At 38.6% G+C, this 26905-nt stretch overlaps 1 protein-coding gene across 1 annotated transcript; it reads left to right on the top strand.

Annotated features, from left to right (window-relative positions):
• The first annotated feature begins 2433 nt into the window (after nucleotides 1-2433).
• LOC120770395 (extracellular serine/threonine protein kinase four-jointed) lies at nucleotides 2434-4555 on the top strand. Its single transcript, XM_040097826.1, has one exon. It carries the CDS (start codon nucleotides 2493-2495, stop codon nucleotides 4392-4394), a length of 1902 nt encoding a protein of 633 aa, XP_039953760.1. The 5' UTR covers nucleotides 2434-2492; the 3' UTR covers nucleotides 4395-4555.
• Nucleotides 4556-26905: the final 22350 nt, after the last annotated feature.

The following is a 26905-nucleotide window of genomic DNA, read 5'->3' as shown; positions in this document are numbered from 1 at the left end:
AAAAATATAAGTTTAAAAAAATATATAATATACACATATATATCTAAATGAAAAAGAAAGTGTTTGGAAAAATTAAAAAGGAAAAAATCACTAATACCTAATTCATCAGTCACGCCTCACAACAGCAAATCGAAAGCGAATCAGAAAACTTAAACAAATTTGATTGAAAAAAAATGTAAAAATACAATATTTATCAAAACTACGCACACACACAAACAACTTTACTAAAATAAACGACACTTACATGAGCTTATCAGCCGAAACGATAAATACAAACAAAAGACTTAAGACACAAACTCGCAGTAAAAATTTCAAATTTATTACAACTGCCTACCCTATCGACCAATCTACATTTAAACACATAATTTAAATACATAAAATATAAACTACAACGCTACGAAATCAAAACTTAAGAATGAATACCAACGCATGCAACAGCTTAATTAAGTTTGGGAACTTTTTAATGCGCGCTGCCTGCCTGCCCGAACTTACTAAAAATATGCAAACAAAAAGAAGTAAAAACAAAAATTTTAAGCTAACAACATTGTAGGGGCTAAAACAAGAGCAATTAGTTAATATTTACGGACGTTTATGCTCTTTTTCACACATTCTTAATTGTAGCAGCGACGAGCGAAGATCAAACAACGCTCAACGCCAGCAACCACTCAACAACAACAGCAACACCAACATCACTATGGTGAGCGCGCTGCTCTCCGTTGACCTAAGTTAAGAGTGCGCGCAGCACTGCGCTGTGTGTGTGTGCGTGTAAACAGTGGCGCATGTTGCATGCCCCGCACGAACTCCACGAACGTGCACACGCACAGACACACGAGCGCGCGCGTCTATGTCAACGCACAGCAAATATTTGCAATTGTCCCCAGCGCATTGAGCATCACGGCGCACAATGTCCTACCTAGAAGTCGTCGCAGTGGTACTTCAGGTGCTTTGCCGCCGCCGCCGCTCAGGTGGTCTCTGCTGGTGTTTGTGAGTCACATTTCGTCCGACTGACTGAGTTGAGATTGAGATGAGCGCGCGAGTGCGCTGAGCGCTTGCTGGTCGGCTGGCTCGCTCTGTGTGTGCTGTGCGCTGTGGCGCCCAGCCTGCTTTAATGTGGTGTTGTGAGCGTTTTCTAGCCAGTCTGCTGTTGAATTTCGTTGCGTGCGGTGCCCCTAACGGATGAATTTTTTGTGCGGTGCTATTTAAAGAATATATATCATTAACTTTAAATTATAAAAAATGCTAGAAAACTCAGTCAATTGTGTTTCTTACAATGTGCTATATATTAGCGCTGGCAAAAACTTGAAGTTTTTATAAAAAATATTGCACAATAATTCCGTGTTATAACACAAACAATCATTTTGCGCTACACTGAATGTTTGCTGGCCGATATTATCTGAAGTACTTTTTGCAAAACGAAAATATATCGTCACGAAAATTATTATTGTTGCCCACAAACTGTTCGAAAAGCGCATATGTAACGGTGTCGGCGCCGTTCACCGTTTGTTTTTGTGTTCGTTTTATCACCATTTAGTGAATGTAGGCAATGAAAAACAAATTTATTGAACACATTTTTATGCAATTTCGATTTGATTGTCAGCAAAATTGCACAAACATTCATTGCTTGCGGCGCTAAATGTGCTTTTTATATGAAAGGAATGTGAAAAAAGAAAAAAGCAAAAAGAAAGTGTCGCCAAAAACCCCAAAAAACACTAAAAAGGATTTACAATCATCGACATTTCGACATTAAAATTGATGTTTGAGCAAAACGATTGACGTTAGCGAATTTATTGTGCGAACTCCGACTCCGCTCACCGACGGCAAAAGTGGAATTTCTTATTGGAAAGCCAAACTCAAATAAAAATTGTTACGAGTGCGCTATGAAAATATGATTTTTGACTTCGTAAGCTACAAACAAGAAAGTGTAATTTACAGAAGAAAGTTATAAAACAGTTTCAGCGAAAACTAAAAAAAAAATCATTTAAAATTAAAAAAAATGCCATAAAAGCTTATGTTTCTCCAAAAGCGCTATAAGTGAGCTTGAACCTCGTAAAAGACTGTTTACTACAAGCGTTGACACTAAAACCACACTAATATTATGTGTTAGAGCTTTCATCAAAGGAAACGTACACCTGTCGCGCATGAAAGCTCCACAGTCAAAAATAACGTGAAATCATTTTTAAAAAATTTTGTGAGTGAAAGCTTTGCAAAACAAGTGTCACCAAGCATTATGGCTATAGACACAAAGTAAACATAAAAATGCGATTAAGTGTGCGTACTTTCATAAAAGTGCTATTAGAATTTCCCCCCTTAAAGCTGTAAGCTCGCAAGCAACTATAATATGGTTACAGCCACAAAGTAAACATAAAAATACTGTTAAGTGTGCCAACTTTCATAGAAAAGCTGTTAGAACTTTCATCTAAGTGCTTTTAGTGCTTTCACCTCATGAAGCTTTAAGCTTACAAACAACTTTAACAATTTACAAAACTGAAAACATGCACGACAATTACCAAATCGCAACACAAATGCATGCAAAGTCGACTAAACGAACTTGCCAAAACGATAGCGCATGCCGTAACACGCATTTATACGCAACGCCGCAGAAGAAAGCTCCGCTCGACATTAATATACCACACGACTCAATCAATACAATTACAGCAACGCTAAGTGACTTAAGCGACATGCCGCACTACCGTTATGGCGGTAGTGATGCCTTAGCGTCCACCTTATCACTGCTGCCGCTCGGACGACGTCGTTGGTTTCAGCGCCAAACTTGCTTACTTTGCATTTTGGCGGCATTCATTTGCGGTCTATTCCTCGGCATCTTCGTGCCTATGGTGGATTTGAGTAATGTATTTTCAAACTTATCAACGGAGCCCGCGCCGCCTGCAGCTATATTGGGTCAACACATACCGCTCGGATTAACTGCTTCGGATTGGGAACCGCTGCCTAACGATGAAGTCAAATTAGCGACACCCTTTAATCGCACAACAGCGGCGACGCACAGAGGCAACCTGAAGGAGGCGGCACACAGCCCCTTTAGCGTCGCCTTCATTAGCGAACACGAAGGCAGGATTGGTGTGGAGGAAATTTTGAGCGATGGCGCGCATCATGCTGACGATAGACGCGATGCGCGTGTACAGCGCACGGCGGATGCACCACTAGCGCGACCGACAGCGGAGCGCACTTCGAAAATGCTGCACGACTTCGGCGCACCAACTTGGTCGCAGCAACAAAATTTAGAAAACAACATCATGACGAAGAATATACTGCAACGACCGAACGCGCAAAAGAAACACCAATCGGCAACACCAAGTGCACCGGGCATCATAAAATCCAACATCTACTGGGGTGAGCTGGTAGAGCGCGCGCTGCCACAAGGTTTCAGCGCACAGGACACACGTGATTGGAATGCCTATGTTGGGTCCGAAACGGCGGTGCAAAGACTGGAGCAGGGCTGCGGTCGCATGCAAAATCGGTTGCTCACCTTCCGTGATGGCACACGCGCCTGTGCGCGCTATCGTCAAAACACCGATCAAATACAAGGTGAACTTTTCTCCTTTTACTTGGGACGCCTATTGAATATGACAAATCTCGCACCCAGCGCCGTGCTCACGGTGAATGTGGAATCGGACAAATGGGCGACCGTTGTGCATGACATAATGCAAGCGCAATGGAAGCAGCAACGCCCGGTGGTGTTGACGCGTTGGCTGCCAAATCTCGAACCGGCCGGCATACCACAACCCTTCCAACCGATCGATCGTCATCTCAACAAGCAAGATGTATGGAATATAACATCAACGCTGACGACGACGACGGCTGATACATCTGTTAGCGCGGAGGCTACCGATAATGCATTAAACCAAGATGCTCACTCCCAAGATGCTTCCATTAACATATCCATTACACCAAACTCGTTGGCACTGGAGCGTCTAGTTGAACTCGCTCAATGGTCGGACTTGATAGTGTTCGACTATTTGATTGCGAATCTCGATCGTGTCGTCAACAATCTCTACAACTTCCAATGGAACGCTGAAATTATGGCCGCACCGGCGCATAATCTAGCACGTCAGTCCAACTCGCAGTTACTGATCTTCCTCGACAACGAATCCGGCTTGCTGCATGGTTATCGATTGCTCAAGAAATACGAGGCTTACCACGGACTCTTGCTGAATAACTTGTGCGTTTTTCGTGAGCCCACCATACGCGCTTTGCGACTGTTGCGCGATGCTGGTGCGGGTCGTAAGCTGCGCGAGGTTTTCGAACAAACGGCGAACGCTGAGGTACGCGATGTGCTGCCGACGTTACCGGACAAATCAATAAAAATACTAAACGATCGCATTGATCGGGTGCTAGGACAGGTGGATAAGTGCAAGCAAATGATCAATAATAGCTAGTAACTTAGCCACGATGGTGTTGTAGCCTTTGTGAAAGCCCAAGAGAAACGTTTGCGGTGCTCAATGTAAAAATGTATTCTAAATTAGTTAGGGCTAGAAGTTTTAATATTTATATTATATTGCTAGTTATTTGTATGCGTAATTGTAGGGCATTAAGTAATTGAGGCGCTCCGAACAAGTCACTGTAAAGTCATAGCTTTAAGCTTATTAATGTGTATTAGTGTAACTGTAATGTCTTGAAAGTTGAAAGTCCTTACCAAAAGCATCACAAAATGTATATGTTTGTATGTAAATCTGACTGATACAAGTTAAATTATTTATACATATGTACATAAATGTCGATTGCGTTGCAGTTAGATTTGCCGCAGCGCATCTTTCCCTAGTTGTGGTGAAATTACTTTAGATATATATTTTAAAATCTATCTCTTGATTTTTTTCCACAAAATGGTGATTTCGAAAAGTTTTAAGTTCTTCTTCTTTGAAAAACTTTTCAACTAAACTAAAAGGCTTGTGACATGCTTGAAGTTCGTATTTTCTTTAAAAGAGTTATATAATACTTAAATAATATACTATATATTAAGTTAAGTTAATCTGGTAGGCCAATAAGCCACGCATAGACGAGTTTCGGCCCTTTGCGATGCCAGGGTCGAGTTCAGTTACTATGAGGAGTTTACGGGAATTTTAACAGACTCTGTGGCCTCACTATCGATACCTTCTCCAGTGTATCAAACCGTGGAGACCCCCGATGCTTGCAGCGTAGTCTTGCCAATGCGGGAAAAGTGCACAAGAGATGACAACTGTTTCTCTGGTGCCTTGCTCTAGACATTTCCTGCAGTATTCTAGATTTGTCAGCCCCATACTGCGGGCGTATGTCGCCACTAGCCATATATATATATTTTTGATATAATATATACCTTGATTAAATGTTCTTTAACTCAAGCGCACCTACCAAACTAGCTTCGGATTGATATTTCCGATTCCGAATTATTAATATTTCTTCGAAGAAGTATCGCAACTTGATAGATAAAGGCAGATTTCAAAGAAAGCTATGCTTTTTTTGAAATAGAAAGACTGTTCTTAAAACTACTGAAGTCTTTTTAAAACTTCTATCTACTAGATTTATTAGATAAAATCCAATTATATATCACTGATTGGTGCTAAGAAGTCAGTACAATAATTTATATTTATTTTTCTGCAAAAAATCTCAAAACAATAATTATTTGTGTCATTATTATAATAGCCATGTTCTTATCTCCATCACATTGAAAGGAATTTATTTTTCACAATTTTTTTTATTTAAATTCTTTTATTTAAAATGTTTTTTTTTGGCTTTATTTAAACTTTTTTGGAATAGCACTAAATTCAAGTGAAGCTTCCGCTTGCTCAAAGTTACATAAAAAATTAAATCTCCAACCATAACCCTCAGTTGAACCCTAGCTAAGATTTCAAACAATGCAGCTTATCCAAGTCAGCAACCATTTCGTTTAAATTTAGTAAAGTTCCATGCCTACTGACGATTTTTCGCATTACTTTTATCCAAATCCAAATTTGCTTAGATATTTTTATTTTACTACTACAACTACCGAAAAAAATCAGCTCATAAACCTAAATTAATAATATTTCATATATATTCTTATATATTATATGTACATATGTATGTATTCAAGTCACACAGCCACTAGTTTCTAGCGTTAAGGAGTCACAGTTGTAAAGTCGAGTTTTGTAAGGCAAATAAAAATGTTTTACGTGTGATTTTGTGAGCAAATTAGTTTATAAAAAATAAAGTCTAATCATAAGATTTTCCTTCTAAATAAAAATACATACTATATATATATAGACTCGATAATGTCTAAAAAATTGTGATATAATATTTAAGTGCGATTTGTATATGTATGTTAATTTATTTAAATATAAATCTAAATATACAGCGAAAATAAAATAAATACTTACAAAAATTATTAGAAAGTATTTTTTTTTTTTATAAAAGTTATGGGAAAAAATCTTAGAGGCTATACTCTTTCATAGTATCATTATAGATGTAACAGATTGTCTCTGTATTTTGGCATCATATACGGGTGTATTCCTTTAGCTCTCTATTATGCTCTCCTTTGCTGATATCCAGTGACGATTTTAAAATAATTTTTTTTAATTACAATTTTTTTTTTTTAATTTTATTTGTGAAATTAATCTAAATTAATCGATAAGAGTGACACTTGAACACGAGTGTTCGCTTAATTTGTACTATAAAGCGATTTGTTAAGCGAGGAATTATTGAGGCAATAAAATCCCATATTTTTTGTTTGTTGGTACCATAGTGCTGGCTTACGTCACCACTCTACTCGGTAATTCTTCCTACAATGGTCCACAGTTAAATTTACTCATTTTATTCTCACTTAAAAGTCTAAACGTAGACTAATTACAATAGCATCACCAATTTTCTGTTGAATTCTTTATAGTTTCGCATTTCTAAGAAATTTTTATTTTCTCATAACTACAACTGACCTTGAATATGTAGAGCGATGTGATCGCTACCGTCCATGATCTTCTGCTTTCCCAATGGATATATTTCATTTAATAAATCTCAATATTGTTGTATTATGGGCTAACTACTCTCTCCGCTTAGTTTAGTTTTGCTGCCTCGACAGCTTTCGTATTTGTATTCAAGGTAATGCGCTCTTCAAATCTGAAAAATATTTAAAAGAAAAACCAGTAAGACCAACTTGTAAAACTTAATGCCGCTAAGAAAACCATATATATGTATACTATTTAGATATATACTATACACATCTTAATATTTATTTTACATTTGAATCAATGTAAACCAAAGCCCGAAAGAAGTTTGTGATAATGCAAAACATTCACTTAAACTGAGAATATAGCAGGGCAATTGAAAAGTCTCCGGTCTACCATAGTAAAACATATTTTATTGGCAAAATTGTTTTTGTTTTTTTTTTTTTTATACAAGGGCAATACACTGATTATAGCGACCCTCCAACTTTTCCATACCATTTTTGTAGTACGATTTGTTCTTTGCTTCAAAATAAGTCCCAGTTTCGGCGACTACCTCTTCATTCGACGAAAATTTCTTCCCAGCGAACATTATTTTGTGATTTGAGTACAGGAAGAGTTAGTGAGAGCCAGATCTGAAGAATACGGTAGATGCGGAAGCAATTCTAGGTCGAATTCATGAATTTTTGCCATTGTTCTCACTGATTTGTAATACGATGCATTGCCTTGGTAAAACCGCACTTTCCTTTTTTTCAAATGCGGACGTCTTTCTGGGTTTTCAAACTGTCCAACAACGCTAATAGCCGCGGGTGACGATCTTTCCATTTTCAGTGCATTCAATAAAAAATATTCCATGCGCATCCCAAAATACACATGCCATAATCTTGCCAGCCGACTATTGCGATTTTCCACGCTTTTCCACGCTTTACAGCGGGTTCGTCGTGTGCAGTACACTCGAATAACTGTCGCTTGGACTTCGGAGTGAACTGATTGAGCCATGTTTCATTCATTGTCACATATCAACGCAAAAACTCGGGTTTATTACGCTTGTAAATCTCCAGACACTGCTACGTCTACTATCAACTCGCGGTTGTTTTAGGTCAAAAGTTGTCTCGCGCGGCAACCACTTTGTTCAGACGTTTCTCATACCCAAATAATCGGGAATGATATGATTTACACATTTAGTTGATATTTTTAATAGTTCCTGCTACCTCAAACAACTTAATTTTACGGTCATCCAAAATTAATTTGTGGACTTTTTTGAAGTTTCGTCGGTAACTATTTTTTTTGGGCGTCCACTGCATTCATTCTTTTAACCACGTTTAAACTTAGCAGACCACTTTTCGACGGTTGATTTCCCTGGTGGACTTTGCATATTGTTCAATTCATACCTTGACTTCCGCAGTATTTAAGAATTCCATTATCTTTGTGACCTACTGTTGGCAGACGGTCCAATTATTGACCGTATGGTTGCGAATTAAAAGTTTAGCCGCAAGCTAGCTACTCATAGCGGATGATTATCTGGCAATCCAACCAGACGAATAGAAATACCTTCCTGAAAGTCAATTCTGGTTTTGCCAACAGGTTATCCCGATTTCGTTTTTGCTTGACGTTATCATAAGTGCCCATTTTTCATCACCAGAAATGGATCGACTTTGTTCCGATTCAGCAGCGATTCACAGCTAGAAATTCCATATCAAGTTTCTTTTTTATCTAGCAAACATTTTGTGCAAGGTTTTGAGCCTGGGCGATCAAAACAGTGCTTACATGATAGTCGGACTTGACGATTTCTATTATATTAATGATATCTTCCAGAGTGTGGTGATTTTTTAATATAAGGTTACAGAAACGGAATCGACGAAACGAAAATTGCGCATGACTGGCTCTTACACTTATACAACACGTGATGCAGATTGCCAACTTTTGAAAAAATATTTAATATCGTTTTACTAGAGCTAACGCCTAAAAAGTAAAAGAAGGTTCACAGTTTTTTCAGAGGTGTTAATTAATTTTACAATTTTCTCTTTGACTGGTTAGCAACCATAAGTTCTGATTACCCCGAAAAAAGAAGTTTTGGTTAAGTAAACCAGAACCTTAACACACAGTTGGTTGCTAACCAGACATTGAGAAAACGATCCTAAGCCGTCTTCAATTCGTAAGTTCCGGTTTCGTTATGTTTTTGGCTCTGCTTGTAACTGTGAAAGGAACAAAAAAGCGAATGCATTTGTTTGTTAGACTCATCAATCTCCCTTTAAAATTACGTCATTTTTTTCTATTTTAAAGGCACTTATTGGATCCTGCTAATTATACCTATACATTATGACAAAAAAGTACCCGGAAATTGTAAATAATACGCAAAATATTTAATTATTCATCAATATTTATTTTGTCTTGCCTTCAAAGTAATACCTACCAGATGTAATACACATATGCCAACGATTTTTTTATTCCTCGACACACTTTTCATAAGCATTTTTTGGGTTGGCCATCAGCTCCTTCACCAAGTTTTGTTTCTCTTTTCGATCGACTGAAAACGGCTTCTACGGCGCGGTAATTTCGGTTTGGTGAACAAGAACAAATCACACAGAGCCGAATCTACTGCATACGGTGGTTGATCGATGGTATTTATTGTGTTTTTGATTTTAAATTCGATCACAATTGTACTCTGTTTGAAAAATAATTCAGTTTTATAGGGGTGAGTCGAGCAGGAACGCGTTTCGCAACCAAAATTTCAACCAGAATCATTCGAACGGACTCGCTGTCTTTTCATCTCTCTAACACTTCCTTGACGATTTTCAAGCTCATTTTCTTCACCTTTTTAATATTTTCTTCAGTTGTATAGGTCGAAGGTCGTCCAGAACGAGGCATGTCTTCAACGATCTATCGACCGTCTTTGATGGCTTTGTACCATTCGCAAGCTTGTGTTTTTATAAAACGGAATCACTGTAAGCCTTTTTCAACATTTGCAACTATTCCGCACACAAAATTTGGTTAGAAATACAAAATTTTCGAAAAATTTTTTGTTCGATATTTTTTATCCATTATAAGAGCTTTTCTGTAGAATTTATTTGCTTTTAATTTTTTTTTTTAATTTTTTTGTCGGTAACTTTGGAAATCTTAGAAAGTGCTAGTAAAAAATGTGTTTGATATGCTTGATATGCAGGTTCCTCTGGTGAAAAACTATACAAATTTTTACTTTACACACTTAGAAAATGTCTGCTGTCAACGTTTGCCACAAAATCTTTCCTTCAACTTTGAATATATGACAATCTCATTGTTCCAGCCACATTTTAATAATTCCGACTCAAATTCAGAGTTATCGATTTCAACTCTTTTTTTTTTTGTGTTCCATTTGCTTTTTGTTGAAGGTATTAACTGTACTTCGCAGTTTAAATAGAACTGTATACATTTTTCTCCTTTTCTTCTCAACGACACTTCATACGCCTCTGCTTTTCTACATTCCTATTCAACACGCGGCATTATTAAGTCTTTTCATTTAAATGTCTTTGCGCGACCGCCTTTTGACTATAATCATTTCTAAATAGTACAACAAATCATCATTTTGGCAATTATGAACGCGCTCATATGCATTTCATAAATGAAGCGCATACATTAAGCCGGTTACAGACTACAGACATAGCAGTAACGTTCGCCATATTTTTCCACGCGCTTTCTTCACACATACATACACATACATAGTCATGCACATACATATGTATACAAGTATAATTAATACATATTATAATTTACTGAAGTTTATTTTTGATTTTGTATTTCTTGCCACGCCGCGCAACTTGTTGCCATTGTTCTCGCCCGCCTTAATGGCACGATCAATAACACTTCCAACTAGTCGCGACCCCACACCGAGTTAATGTTTTATTTTGGGTTTTCGAAATGTTGTGGGCCACTTGCCGCTGCCAAATGTCGGGTTATGTGTTACTTATTGAGTTAAGTGAATATAAATTACAAGTTAATGCAAATTAAGCAAATTATCCAAAAGCGATTGATTTAAATCAATAATTTCTGTATGCCATTGGTGAGCAAATTGAGTTGGAAAAACAAAAGCGGAATTTTATTTCTTCAAGTTAGTTATATAAATTGGTAACATGATCGCTTTTATGTTTGAAACTGTTTAAAAGTTATGGTAGTCTTTTGTTTCTTCTCTTTGGGAACCTTGCCATTTTGGCAATTTAAACTCCTCTGACGTTAGCGGAATTTTTTTATGTTTTGCTGTATAATGGCTACAATCTAAATGGTCGGTTTAGAATGGAAAATTTTTGGCTTAAGGCATTACCATAAAATTCATATATCGAAAAGGTGGCTGTCACGGCGCAGTGTCTATATTCCGAAAGAAATTTTCGACCAACTTCATAGGTAGTTTTTCCAAATGTTAACCAAGTGTTTCTTATCAAGACTCCTGGAGCATATGGAATGTCTAGAATCAACACTTAGCACATGTACCACTCTCAATTCCCCTGAATACTTTAAGGAGTAAACCAAGTTTATTAAAATATCCGAAATATTAGTTTATCAGCTTAAACACGCATCATTGTTTTATGGTACTACTAAAAATCCTCAGGGGGAGTATTGCGGCTACGCTGGCTAGGCCATATCATCCGAATGCATGAAAACACTCCAGCTCAGAGAGCGTTCGACGCAGTGTTCGCCGGGGAAAGCAGAGGAAAACCTCCATTCCGTTGAAAAGACTAGGTGGAGAAGCAGCTGTCTACACTTGGAATCTCCAATTCGCGCCAAACAGCGAAAAGGAAGAACGACTGGCGCCCTGTTGTACAAGTATACTCGGCTTTAACCGCGGAAGTGGTGTCTACCCCAATAAAGAAGAAGAAGATACTTATACGTGGAAATTCTTAGATACAATCAGCAATGTGATGGACAATAGGAATCCACACCGATGATTGATATTCGCCAACCTAAAGGTAAATACCGATAAAACGGATATAGTACCCTTTGCAAGGAGGTACAAAATACCGCCATGGAACCCCCTTGGCTCAACGGAGTTGAATTAACAACCAAGCAGCACAACAAGTAGCTGAGCGTAATTTGGACCGCAAACTTATGTGGAAGCTTAATGTGGAGAAGATAGTGAAAAGTATTAGTGATGCATGTAAGAAGAAGCAAGGGGGGGAAGGGGCCTATCACTTGATGTCGTGCAAGGGTCCTACACAGTGATAATCAAGTCCATTTTACTCTACGGAGCTCTGGTCTGGTCCGTTATAAACAAAATCTCATACAGTAAATCGATGGAGCGGTTACAATGACTCGCTGTTCGTTGCATAACGGGAGCGCTAAGAACCACTCCAAGGTCTGCTCCAGGAAGGTTACTCAATCTGCCACCAGTCGATTCAGTAGAAAGCTGTGCGGAAATATCAGCTGTGAAACTGGCGACATTAGGCGAATTCTATACAATCACCTCCGGGTATACCTCAATAAGCGAGGACTGGTGGACAAATTAGACCACATACCTACACGCTTTATTTGAGAGAGAAGGTTCCAGATTACGATGGCGCAGGAACATGCGATTGGGAGCCGGAATCTATTGCTCAGAGTTGGAACCTAGGCGATCCTTTAAGCTTCCGGGATACTGCAGGTAGGTCTTGGCAGTTGGCCAATTAAAACAACAATCTCATATCGCATTACGTCAGATAATGTCCTTAGAAGCATTAGATGTAGGCGCTGCCAAAAGCGGCGCATATAAATATACTGGGTTCCAGTCCACATAGGAATTCCGGAAACGAAACAGCTGATGAGATTGCCAACAGCGCCATCATTCTAAAAAACGGATCAGTATGAGAGGAAATGCCTTCAGTACATGCAGGATCGTCAAAATCATGTGCAAGAGCTCCTTAGAAAAACTTGCTTGCTTCTTACTCACAGAGTCTCGAAAGAACTGCCGGACGACTGTTGGCCTCTTGGTAGGTCACAACATACTGGCATCACATGTGAGCCGGATGTGCATGAGTGATAACGATACAAGCAAAAATGCAGTGAAGTTGACATGAGAGAGACGCTGGAACACCTAATATGCTTGTGCCCAACCTTATCTAGGAATTGTCTTAGATATCTAGGAGTTTCGCAGTTCAAGGATGAGGTTAGATGAAGTATCATAATTCTATATCCAGTCGCTCTTACAGTTCGCAAAAGCGTTGATGTCCTTACGGTCCGCACAACCTTTATCTCACATCTCTAAACTGAACCTCCATCTGTCATTACTAATGATCAGTAAGTGCATGTATGGCGTGATAGCCGGCCAGTACAACTTAACCCAACCTAACTGATTTACTAACCTTTAAAAACAATGTGTGTCCAACAATTGTTCGATAGCAGTGGAATCTATATACTTATTTTTGAAGGTTAGATTCTAATTACAAAACATATAGAGAAATAGAGACCTCACATAGATACGTTGCGAACGTCTTAGCCTCCCCGTATGATTATGCATAGTCGGATATTTGTTTCTTCTGATCTAATAGTCTCAATGGACACATGGCTTGGAAATTATTATAGGAAACTGTATTTGATCGCTTTGCTTACGAAAACTTAATGCGATCCATAAATATCTTTAAAAGAGCCTCCATCCAAATGTTGGTTGGAGTGTCAATCCAATGACTGATCAAATGTGAGAGGGTCTTGATTTAGCAAACAAAAATTCTTCGGTGAAGAAATGTGTGCTCAAAGCTACGGCCTGCGGACTTTTATATACAATATTTTTCTAGGGTTAATCATAAAAAAGTATTGGTCTTAATATTGTTGGTAATTGAGAATATATAGACAAATATATTTCGTGGACTTCAACTCTAAACCCACAGTTCATTGAAAAGCCACTGAGAATAACATTGCTTGATTATTTTACTGTTGAGCCTATAATCTGTATTTTATTTTCAACCGCTTTGACCTGTGATCCAATCCAAATAAATCCATATTCTTATCAGACTGACCTGTAACCGGGAAGTTAAACGTTTTCTGTTGTAAACAAATAAGCCAATAAAGTAGCCGCACCTGTCAAGGGTTAATAAAATACATTCACACACACACATACACACACACACCCGACGAGACACATTTCAGTGTCACCAAAAATATTTCTAAATATGGGGAGCCGGCAATTTGACTCGCCGCCTCTGCTGCTGTCAGTCCAGTCACTCAACTCTTGTCAGTCAAGATTTTATCACCGTTTCTTGTATTTGCTGTGTGTGCTTTTGCTTTATTTACTTTTCTTTGCCGGCGCTTAACATTTGCGCCGACTACCGCGACGACTCTTCTGATTGGTCCATTTAGAAGCCATACCAAGTTGTACATATCATATATACATATGTATGTATGTATGTTTGTATGCATGTAAGAAGGTTGAATTCTTTGCGACGAAATGATTGGACTGCCAGTGACTTAACGATGTTGAACTTTGATTGTCTTGTTGCTTTTGCCACTGTTGTGCTGCTGTTTTTGTTGCTTTTTATTTGGGCTTTTGCCGTTGGCGGGCCAAGGCTTAACATTATACTGGTCATGGTGTATAAATATTACCTAATAAGAAGATACATTGTACGCGATTAGAGATTGCACAGAGACGCACACATACTTACAAGCTGAGTTAGATGGACTGTCGACTGTAGTTTGTAGTGATTATGCAGAATGACTAAGCAAACAAGTGCATACGAGTATATTTGAAAAAATATGATTTAATGACAAAATTCAGCCATTAAAGAAGCCATGTTGGCTCTTCGATACGGCTTAACTCAATAATTGAAAGAATTGGCGGGCGTGGAATCAGCTCGAGAGAATACTTCAATATTGAGTTGCCTATTTGGTGCAAAGTATTATAAAGAGTAAACCATTTCGAAGTTCCCTACTTTTTTAAAGAAAGCACAAAATCTTCAAATTTAGAGAGGAATGTTTATTAACATTCGAGAAAATATTCTTTGACACTTAGTTTTTGAAGATTGTCTCTTTCAAATGTTGGCAGCGGCTCCGTCTCAGATAGTCTATCCGTTGAGTCCAATTTTCGATGACTTGTTCGAGTATTTCGATTGGTAACTAGCGATTGACACACGTGATGTTTTGCCCCAAGCCCTGAATCGAATTCAGATTGTCCGCGTAGACTTTAGACGTTACATGTCATATTACACGTTCTTGGTGCCCAATCGACCGACCCAAAATGTGAAATTATCTGCTCACCTAATAAATCCATTGATTGATGGGATGTGTGAGAAGTGGCACCGTCTTGTTGAAACCAAATGTCGCCGAGATCACGACCTTTAATTTCAGACATCAAATCGTCGGTTATCATGGCGCGATAACGGTCGCCATTGATGGTTTCGTTCTACCTACACGAGAGGCACTGGCGCTGGTACTCAGTTCTGTCGCCAAATGCGCGCCTCTGGATACACTCCAACTACTGACGGCAGAAAATACTTATTTTATTTGCGCTTAGAACGCACTTAGGTGTTCTACTAAACAAGAACCATTTTCCTTACAGTTAAACATTCGAGTATGCTTAAAGTACTGATTGCCTATACTTATAACAGAAGGAACATCCCCAGTTTTTCCAAAATAGTATAGCACGCAAAATGTTGTAGTACTGAGACGAATTCCTGTTACTGCCGTCTAGATTTCACCTGATCTATTGAGGAGAGATACAAGCATGAATAAGGCGATCAAGATCTCATTCAAAGATGGATATATTTCCAGTAGCAGAATGATTATTATGACTAATATTTCTCCAGTTAATAAATCCGAAATTAAAATAGTGAACGATTTAAACAGTTTACCCTTTTTTTTATTAACTTTTTCGACACAAGATTGAAGAGATTGACTATGTGATGTACATATGTAGATGAAAGTTCTTTTCGATGTTTAGGTTGTAGATGATGTTTCTCACAGTCGTATGAGTTTAGGGAACTTTATATATTCAAAAACTCCAAATTATCAGAATGTTTACACTTCTTTTCCAGGCTGTAGGAGCCTAAAGGTAAAGAATCACTAAAAATCACATTTTTTCTCAAATGCTTTCTAAGACGTATAAGGTCTTACAGATCCAGTCATTGTAATCTTTTAAAGGTTATTTATTAATCTGTTCGTTTCGCACAAATAAAAGGACACGTCTATGCCAGCTCCTCACCTTATTAGAAGCCCAGGCGGTATATCATCAGTTTGTAACGCCCACGTAATTGATATTAAATAAATATGTATATATTCTGCTAACTTGGTAGGACTGTCCTTAATTATATTCCCAAAAATGAGAGCGATCTGTTAACCAGTTTTTTACAGCAGCTACTTAAGTCGGTATACCTTAGCAGTGCGTTGCGATTTTTACAACGGATAAAAATATCGAATAAAGAATTTGTCTCAAATTTGGTATTTCTAACCAATTTTCGTGAGCGGAACCATTGCGAATGTTAGAAAAGGTTTACGGTGATTTAGTTTTAACAAAAACACAAGCCTTCGAGCGGTACAAAGCCTTCAAAGACGTCCGAGAAATCGCTGAAGGCATGCCTCATTCTGGACGACCCTCAACCTCTTCAAATGATGAAAATATTAAAAAAGTGAAGGATGTTATGGTGCTTTAAAATCGTCAGGCAAGTGTTACAGAAATGGCAAGAGAACTTGAAATCTATCGCGAGTCCGTTCGAATGATTTTGGTGGATATTTCTGATATGAAACGCGTTCTTGTTCGACTCGTCCGGATAAAGCTGAATTGTTTTTTCTAAAAAGAGTATCGTAAAAAGTTTCTTTGGACATGCTTGATCATGCGAATTCCGATCCCACATTCATGGAGAGCATTATAACTGCCGATGAGATTTGGATTTATGAACCCACAATCATCGGAATGGAGGAAAAAACGAGCCGAAATAAAAGAAACCAAGCCAAAGCTGCGCAAAAATCAAACTGATGCTGATTGTTTTTTTCGATATTCGTGGTCTGGTGCGTCATGAACTTGTTCAAGGGGCACAGACGGTCTATAAGGAGTTTTATTTGGACGTACTGAGGCGGAAATGGAAATGGTCGAAATTGTGGAAGAACAATTCATGAATTTTGCACGATGATAATGCACCAACGCAGCGAGCCACGATTGTGACTGGATTTAAAGCCAAAAACGCAATGACCAATACCATCGTATGCACCAGATTTGACTCCGTGTGATTTTTTCTTGTTCCCGAAACTGGCATCGCCGCTCCGTGGAATCCGTTTTCAGTCGATCGCAGAGATAAAACAAAATTCGCTGAAGGAGAGGAAGGCTAGCCCAAAAAGTGCTTATGAAAAGTGTGTCGAGGAATGGAAAAATCGTTGGCATATGTGTATTACACATCTGGTGGAGATTACTTTGAAGGCAAGACAAAATAAATATTGATGAATAATTAATATTTCGCGTGATATTTGCGAGTACATTTCCGGGTACTTTTTCACAATGTACTATATATACTAAATGATTAGCGTGATGAGCCCAGTCGATTTAGTCAAGTTCGTCAGTTTATCCGGTTGTATAGTCGATCTGAAATTTCGCACAAATTCTTTTCTGCCCAAAAAGCTGATGTTGGAACACTATAGCATATAGCTGTGGTACAAACTGACCGATCAGACTCAACTCATCATATGGAAAACTTTTACATTTGACATGATTTCTTCACGAAATTTGACACAGATTATTTTCCAAGGCAGCGTTGTAATCTTCGAATAAATTGTTCAGATCGGACAACTATAAGATATAGCTGTCATACAAATTCAACGTTCAAACTCAAAATAAAAATACTTTTTTAATAAATACATTTTTATGTTATAAAAAAGCAACTGTAAAGGATATAAGATAGTCAAAGGAACGTTTATTCTTGTTTTCTGTACCCTGACTTCACCTCTAGAGTCAGCTACAATATTTATAATACTTGGCGATAATGGCGTCATATTTTTTCTGCTTCACAGTACTTAAAAAAAGTAAACCTACTTTACCAAGCTTGCTTTCATTTCGAATTGAAAGCCGGACAAATAAACTTGCCGAGTGACCAGTTGTTTCTTTCCCTTCTGCGCGCGCTGATTATTACTATAATTTTTTATAACGAAATAGCCATAAAAAATAACTTTCTTTGCAACAACTGACAGCGCCATAAAAATTACAAAAAATTCCACGCGAGTGTGAGTTGAGAAACCCTCAGAGCAGTGCAGCGGCTCAATTTAATACCGCAACCGGGCACTCCACTTAGACAAGTCTAGAAGGAAGAATCTCATTATTGCGCTTAATACCATAAGTACATACATATGCACGTTGTAGGCACATCTGTACTTGAATGTAAACGGTATTAAAAAAATTACTTGTTTATTGCATAAGTACTGACAAATACACGCACGCGCACCTACATACACATATGTATGTATATGTAAGTGAGTAGCGCGCATATGCTGCATCATATCCATAATCAACAAATTGCGCGTACAACAAACACACACACACGCACTCATCTCAATCACCACAGTTATTCGCGTTAACATAACTGCCAACAATGATGTGAATAACGCTGTCTACACCGGTCTCCGCACACATACATACATACATACAGACATGCATGCGCTGATGATAGAGTTGCGCGCACGTTGCAGTGATCACACAGTCGGCGGATTGATGTAATGGCGGTAATGGCGGCGGTGGCGGCGTTGACCACAACCTCTTTCGCTGACTGGCGCTGTCAAGGCGACAAAGTGGCCACGGCCAACGCGTCCAACGCGGCTAATTGCGCTAATATCGAGCGCGGCGGCAGCCAATCGCAAGCACTGGCAGCGATGGAAAATGCAAAAACTACAATAACATAATGGACAAATTGCACACGCTCGCAAATCGCCACTGCCACTGCCATGCCACAGCTGCATATATACATATGTATGGAGCGCAGCGCGTCAGTAGTTGTAAAACATGGTTGCTGCGCGCCGCTTAATTATGCATTTATGAACAGGAACCGCGGCGATGGCAGGCAGCTGACTAGAACGCCGCGAAAACAAAAGCACGGAAAAAACGGCGAGGGAAAATTCAAGTCAACTCAAGTCGGGAGCTAGCCGGTAAACAGCGCGCAAACAGCAGCAACCGACCAGCTGCCTATTGAAGAAGCATATAAAAGTAATATTAAGAATAATGAGAGAAAAAAAAGCAGCGCATGAAGCAAGTGAAGTGGAAAAGGCAAAATGACGAAGACAAAGTGGGAATCTAGCAGCGATTATAAAAATTGCAGCAACGCGCGGTGACGCACTCGCGTCTTAAACGCGCTTAAGTAGTTGCATACGCGCATGCTGGTGGCACAAGCAGCTTACAGACAGACGCGTCCAACTCTGCAGAGGCAGTCGCGCATGGCCGCATGTAATCTTATGTACTTATGTGTAAAAAGAAAGATAGGCGCGTGTGTTTGTGCGCGCGTACGAGCAATTTCGCCAGCCAACCAACCAACCACGGTGCAGCAAAAGTTCTCCAGCGACAGGTGGTTGAAGTGCTGATGACTGACGACAGGGCGGATATCGTTGCGGCCATTTTATCAATGCTGACATCGTCGTGTCTTTTTGCGCTACTGCTGACTGTGTGGCTTCTTTTTTGACTAATGGCTGGTTAGGAGTGTTGGCAGTTGCACTATTTATAGATTTCAGATTTCAGCGGGATTAAGTTGTAGATAACTTGCATCTAGGTTTCAAAACAATTTGATTTCTTTTAAATATTTTATTGAATTGCAAACAACGTTGAAACACAATCCCATTAACATATGGAGGTCAAACTTCACACAAACATAGAAAAAGGTTGTAATACATTTATGGCAATGGTTTTTCCAGTCCCCGAAACACTTTTCAGAAGCACTTTTTGGGATGACCTTCAGCTACTTATCACTTCGATCGACTGAAAAATAGTTCCACGGAGCTGCAATTTCAGTGTGGGGTACAAAAAATATCACACGGTGCCAAATCAGGTGAATACGGTGGTTGATCGATGGATGAAAAACAATGAACATCACCTTGATTTTGGAGCGACTTTGACGTGGTTTCCTTGGTTTCGGCTCGTTTTTCCCTGCATTCCGATAATTGTTGACTTGTTTGTATGCCAAACTCATAAGCCCTTGTTTCATCGGCAGTTATAATGCTCTCCATGTCCAAAGAGATTTGTTTGCGGTATTTTTTTCGAGCAGGAACGCGTTTCATACCCAACTCTCTAACACTTGCCTGACGATTTTTAAGCATCATATTCTTCACTTTCTAATATTTTCATCAGCTGAAGAGGTCGAAGGTCGTCCAGAACGAGGCAAGTCTTCAACGATCTCTCTCGATCTCTTTGAAGGCTTTGTACCATTCGTAAGCTTGTGCTTTTGATAAAACTGAATCACCGTAAGCCTTTTCCAATATTCACAACGATTCTTTGTTCTATATTCTCATCCAATGCAAAAATTGCGACGCGCACTACGAGTTGTACCGACCTAAGCAGGTGCTGTAAAGAAAGTGGTTTGACACTTTGCTAATATTTAACATTGTAATTAAGGACAGTCCTGCCAACTTAGAAAAATACATGCATATGCAGGGGAATTTAATTTCCGGGTGATTTTTTGTCACAATATATATTTTTTTCACTTTTACAATTTGTATTTTATTGAAGACTTTTCTAGAATCTTTTTGAATTCATATTTATTACAATTAACATTCATTAGCTCTGTGGCCAATGCACCGAATGTTGTGATCTTCTAACTTTTGTTGCAATGTTTGTCGTGCCATGGATGCTTTGGTTCAAAATGCACTTCGCTCTTGTAGACCCCAGATCCTTACACCCAATGTTTCGTTTTCCATTTCCATTTTCTGCAGTCTTCTCGATCTGTCAGCTCCATTCTGCAGGCGTGTGCTGCCAGACAATGATCAGTTAGTATTTCGATCATGTTTCTACACTCTCTTCTATCTAGTGCTAGTTTTGTGTATTTCCGATCTACCGTTTTATCCCTAACTTTTGCAGCTTTGCACTCAAGTAGCTAGTTTTAGCGTATTTTGATTTTATTCGCCATGCTTCTGTCCAAATCGTCGTTTAGACAATGCATGGATTTCCCTATGTTGATCACGTTTTCAGGTATTAGCCGTACTTCATTCTTGGCAATATCGTCCATTACCTCATTGTCCGCAAGGCCTTTGTGAACTGGCATCCAATAGAAGTGAAATTGCTTGTTTCTGGCAACACTTTCCACAGCTTCCCTGCTCCCCAAGACACTTCTGGCCGATGTGCGTTACGAGGTTACTGCCTTGATTCCTTCTTGGCTGTCTACGTAAATGATAACCCTGGCAGCTTTCACAATAGCAAAGACCTCCGCTTGAAATATACTGCAGTGTTCCGGCAACTTAAAAGACTGCCTTATGCCTAACTCTGGACTGTATAGCTGACTATTGCATTCCACGATTCATATCGTGCATTCCAGAGTAAAATAATAGAGCCCTGTTTCTACTATTGTCACATTTCGAAGCAAAAACTGGGGTTTATAACGATTAAACATCTACAACCTCTGCACAAAATCATTAATTTATTTTCTTTGTTGTCGAATGTATCTATGCTCATACGGTCCCGTGCGGTTGCGGAGAGTTTTCATAGACCCAAATATTAAGGCTTGATACATCCAACACATCTTTTGATATCTTTAGAGTATCAGTCATCTCAAACAACTTCACAATTTTAATAATTTTGCTTTCGTCGCAAAGGTCTCTTTTGGACTTCCGATGCCTTCGTCGTCTTTAATTTTCGTATGGGTTGTGCGAAATTTAACAGTAGCCCGGATAACACATAAATGTATACTTTTGGAATAAAGAGGAATATTTTCGTTATGGAAAACAAGACATGAACAGGATAGTCTAGAAATCTTCTCGTTTAATCTTTATTAAGATCTTCCAAATGATTTTCGAATATTTTCAGTAAGCACCTTGTGAAAGAGAGCGGTAATAACACGTGATTGTATTCGCGAAAAACTCTAATATCTGGAAAAAAAATTGTTTGTACCAAGAAAAAATATAAAAACATAATATACACATATATAATGGGTTGTCAAAAAAGTCTTGCGGTATTTTTATTGCACTTTTTTTTTATTGAAATTGAAATTAATTTTTGATGACTCATGCCCAGCTCTTGACCGATGCTACGGCTGCTAATATGCTGGTCTCTTTCGACCAATTCAGCGATTTTATCGCAATTTTCGACGACAGGCCTTCCGGAGGGTGGCGCATCTTCAACCACCTCTACACCAGAACGAAAACGTTGAAACCGTCGTTATGCGGTGGAAATGGAAACTGTATCGGGTCCATAAACTGCACAAATTTTATTGGCGGCTTGAGATGCATTTTTGCCTTTATCGTAGTAGTACTGTAAAATATGCCGTATTTTCTCTTTATTTTGCTCCATGTTTGCGACGCTATAACTCACGAACGACTTAAAAGAAACGACAATCAATCAAACACGTGCTAGCGCGTGAAATGAGCTTTCCAAAAAGGATAGCATGACCCGATGCGACGAATAAAACTAGAACTACGCGCTTTCAGCGCCAACTAGCGAAAATACCGCAAGACTTTTTTGACAACCTATTATTAGAGTGTTTTTTTTTTTTTTGAGCTATTAATTTTTTTTTTCAATTCCGTCACGAAATTTCCTTGGAAATACCTTAAAAAATCCCTGAAAATTTGAACGCTTAATATCAACATTAAGGACTGGATCAAGGCATGTAAAAATTTTTCATTGAAAATACACTACAATCGTGATTTTTATCTTTAAATTCCTACAGCGCAGAGGTATTTTATGGCATCGCTTTGACTTTAGACGCATATTTCTCAGAATTGTTCATTCTACAAAAGTGCCCAGTGCAACAAAGTCGTAACTCACACCGGCGAGGTAGTATGGGGCTCTAAACTTGATTTTTCCACGAAATTCCCATTTTTTTGTATATCTCGTAAATGACAAGAGCTATAGAAATAATGTTCATGACAAACTTGTAGGAAATTTTATTTTCTACAAAAAAGGTCCTAGGTCAAAATCGCTATCATTAATACTTCTCGAGATATTCGGCCTTTTAGGTAAAGCTGTATGGTATTTTCATAGAGTTTTTATTACATATCATCTATGAAAATTCTTTTTTTCACAAATAGAACCCTAAATGTATTTGATCTCACGCGCAAATATTGTCGAAATCGGACTGTAACTTTTCACAACCGAGACACCAAATATATGGACCTTAGTGCGTATGGCTGACTTTTTGCCGATTTTATTTAATTTTTTTTCCTTGCCAATATATATGTATATTTCCCAACTTTCTATATTCTTATTTTACAAATTCAAATTTTCGTCTGATTACTTATGAATGAAAACGCTTGTCGAGAAATGCACTTGCATCGTTAGCCATTATCGGAGAAAATCTCCGGCCACAAGCGCACATGCTCAAGATGCAATATGTAGAGATTAGTTTTGTCCCTTGAACCTGTTTCGATTTGCATTTCTTAGCCATTAAAATTCTTAATATTTCCATGCATTCTTAAGTTGTCTCTTCCGTTTTTTGTTTTGTTGTTCTGCGTCGCCGTTGAACAATTGTGCACCGCATGGCGGTTGGTTGACATTCTCATTTCGATTATTTCTTCAACTTTTCAAACCATTTCCTACAACAGTCATCAATAACGCTTTTCATATGTTAATGAGCGCTTCTCGGCGCGTAAACAAATTACAAACAACGCATGAAACCTCTTCTCTCTCTATTCAATAACGGACATAACTAATGGGCTTAACATTTGTTTGGTCACCACACCATTGGACGCACCTCAATTGGTTGGTGGATTGTTTGGTTGGTAACGCTTTGGTATTTTGACGAAATCCAACTTGTTGCTGTTGAAGAATTCATAATTTCGGCGTGTCTTCTTTAAGTATTTACGTGGTATGAGAGATTTAAATAATTAATCATAGTCTATTGTACCTGTTTTAATACAAAAGAATTATTTCGAAATTTACCTTAAAGTAGCTAGCTTAAATGGAAAGTGAAAAATGCGATTTACGAATTCTGGGTTTAACAATTCACTTCAGCTGAGCAACAAATACTACTTGTGTTGGTGAATCCACCAGTTGGTTGATTTTTTAATTAGTATGAAGGTTTTGATTTAGTCATAATAAAACATTTTCCATATTTCATATCTCCACTGAATTTAAATCCCATAAATTTTTGCATTATGACAAAAGCTGCTTTGAGACAGGTGTCAAGTGTTATTTATCCACTCCAAATACGCATTTGGCTTTGAAAACAATTTTTACTATTTTTGGTTCTTCTTTGTTTGGATTATTGATTGTGAAATAATTGCTAATTTTTCAAGCAAAATACTTTGTTTCTACGGATCATTCTGAACATCTTTGCTTAAGAGACTATAGGTCTAAAACCGGTTTTGAGCCAGCGATTTTTAGGCTGTGGCAACCTCTAAGGCATTACCCGGTACGTCGTCATGGTGGATAAATGCTTTTTTTCTTCTCCAAACGGGACGTTTTTTCTGCACTTTAGCGTCAAATCAGCCCGATAATTCAGCTTAATAGAGATCGACGTAGATCCCGCCTTGAAAGTTTTAGTAAAGAAAATGAAAGCCTTCACTTTTGCAGCTGATTGGATAGTCTTGCTCTTGTACGGAGCTAGTACGCTGGTAAGAATCAACTGTTTCAAATATTCTGTATACTCAGGGGTGTGCCATTACAATGGTCACCTAACGATGTACAATCTTTTTCGGATTGTGTTCAAATAGCGTCAAGCACTCCTGTGTTGTGCTGTGACCTCATGAATACATTTCTTGTCTGGAGTGAACAAACGCGTCAGCCATAGCACTGACATCAACTTCAAGCCCAATATTTCTAGCAAAAACCGACGTTCGGCCACGTTGAAACTCGTTTCATCAAATATTGACGATCGCGCTCGAAGGAGAAGGGCCTGAATTCGAAAACTCTTTCATTTTGCTGCACGATTTCCTTTGGCAAATCCCTTTTCACATTTTTTCGAAAATCAACGGGCACGTTCTACGAGACTGATACGACTAAAATTTCGATAGTAATCGTCTACAGTACATACTTCGATCTTGCGATAGTGGGGCTATGTGTCGATAAGGTAAGGATTTTGGATCGTCCTCGTGATCTCTGCGTTAATGATCGTCGTCATCCTCATATCGATTTGAGCGGTTTTTTTGTCTGGGATTCTATAGCTGGTTGATTTGCAAGCGGCGCGAGGAATAGTAAATAGTTGATCTTTGATTCTTTATCCCGAACCTACAGGTACGGTTTATCCTCTCTAATTTTTCGGTGTCTTCTTCCAACGGACTTAAAACTAGAAGATCAATAGTGACATTTTGCTAATTAATAGCGCCTGGACAACTGCTTTCCTGGAAGTATTGGAACCCATCGACCTGGCTTATGAAATAAAAATCTCTAGCCTTTACAAGTCTCCTGAGACACAACTTTAAACATACAAAATTTTTCAATTAAGACGTAGCAATCAGTCAGATAAAGAATCGCAGACAAAAGAACCCATTCAAATTGATATGGGGATAACGACAATCATTTAGCTGGCTATTTACAATAGATAACGCAGACATCACGAGGGCGGTCTGAAATTTTTATCGAACGATAGCTCCACTATCGCAAGATCGAGAAACGAAAATGTAGTGTCTACGGCTACTATCGAAATTTCGGGTTGATCGTCCCGTTAGACGTCTTCAGAGATTAAAAAAATGGAAAAAGGGTATCATTGATAGGTTTTGAGAAAGAAATAGCGCAATGAAACCCAAGAGCACTCGAATTCAGGACATGATGGCCCTTCTCCTTCAAGAACGACAGTTAATAATTGGTTTAACTAGTTCCAATGTGGTCGAAAATCAATTTTCGCGTGTGCTCTCTCTGTTTGCTCATTCCAAAAAACACAAATACAACCGTGAGATCGCTCCAGAGCTGTGTTTGACGCTGTTAGAGCATAATCTGAAGACAGTAAAGAAGAAACCAGCGAACTTGCTCCGAAGAAGACCAAGACTATCCTATCAGATTGATAAGTGATGCACCTTCATTTTCTATTTTAGACTTTTCAAGGAGAGATCTGCGTCGATTCTCCAGGGAAGGGGAATAAGATCAGAGGCCTCTATTCCGAATTATTGAACGAATTTGATGCAAAAGTGCAAAGAAAACGGTGCCATTTGGCGAAGAAAAAATAGTTTTTCCAGCATTACAATACACCGGCTAATAGCTCCTACGTTGACACGTTCAAATTGGTTGAATTGTACTACATACTGGTGTCCCATCCTCCGAATGCTACCAGTTTGGCTTCGTCCGACTTCTATTTGTTTAGAAACATGAAGACATTAGTTGACAGCAAGAGAAGCTGTCCAAGCAATCAACTCATTGCATCCGTTCATGGGTCGACGAGTCCGAACGGAAAATGCAGTTGAGTCGTCAGGTAAGGCCAATGGTGATCGCATATGTAAAGGGATATTAGAACGGACCAAAAATTGTATTCCCTTCTGCGGCAAAAATGAATAGCAGCTACGAACTAGTGCCACAGAAATTTGTATCGCGAACGGAAAATTTGAAAGTAGCCACTTGGAAAATAGTCGTGACGTACCTGCAAAGAGAGGAAGCCTTACTAACACAGAGGGTTGAGCAGTATTTAAAAAAAAAATAGCAGCGGAAATGCTTCCACAGGGCTTTTGGTATATTGAATCTGATTGAACTTGGCTTAGATAGATATTAATCTATCGAAATAAATTCAACACTCTCATTTAAGTAATTTAACATTGATTGATTTTACCAGCCTACGCTCCATATTGCCTCAATTGCATACTTTCTTCAATATTTGTTGCTGCAATCTACAATGTAGGGAAAATCAAACAACCCATCCTGTGAGAGGTGCATATAATTTTTAATTTTCTGTGCAGTAAAATCAACATTTAACACCTTTCCAATGGCGGCCACTTCCTCTCGCCGGCGCAAGTGTATGAAAGTCACGTGATGTCAA

The sequence above is a fragment of the Bactrocera tryoni genome, chromosome 3 (assembly GCF_016617805.1).
Source record: "Bactrocera tryoni isolate S06 chromosome 3, CSIRO_BtryS06_freeze2, whole genome shotgun sequence".
Classification (NCBI taxonomy): Eukaryota; Metazoa; Arthropoda; class Insecta; order Diptera; family Tephritidae; genus Bactrocera; species Bactrocera tryoni.
The sequence above is the reverse complement of the archived record's forward strand: the minus strand, read 5'-3'. Positions and strand labels throughout refer to the sequence as shown.

Bases quoted from the DNA above. Each gene is read 5' to 3' on its own strand.
- LOC120770395 (XM_040097826.1), top strand. From the start codon at position 2,493: ATGCACGACAATTACCAAATCGCAACACAAATGCATGCAAAGTCGACT.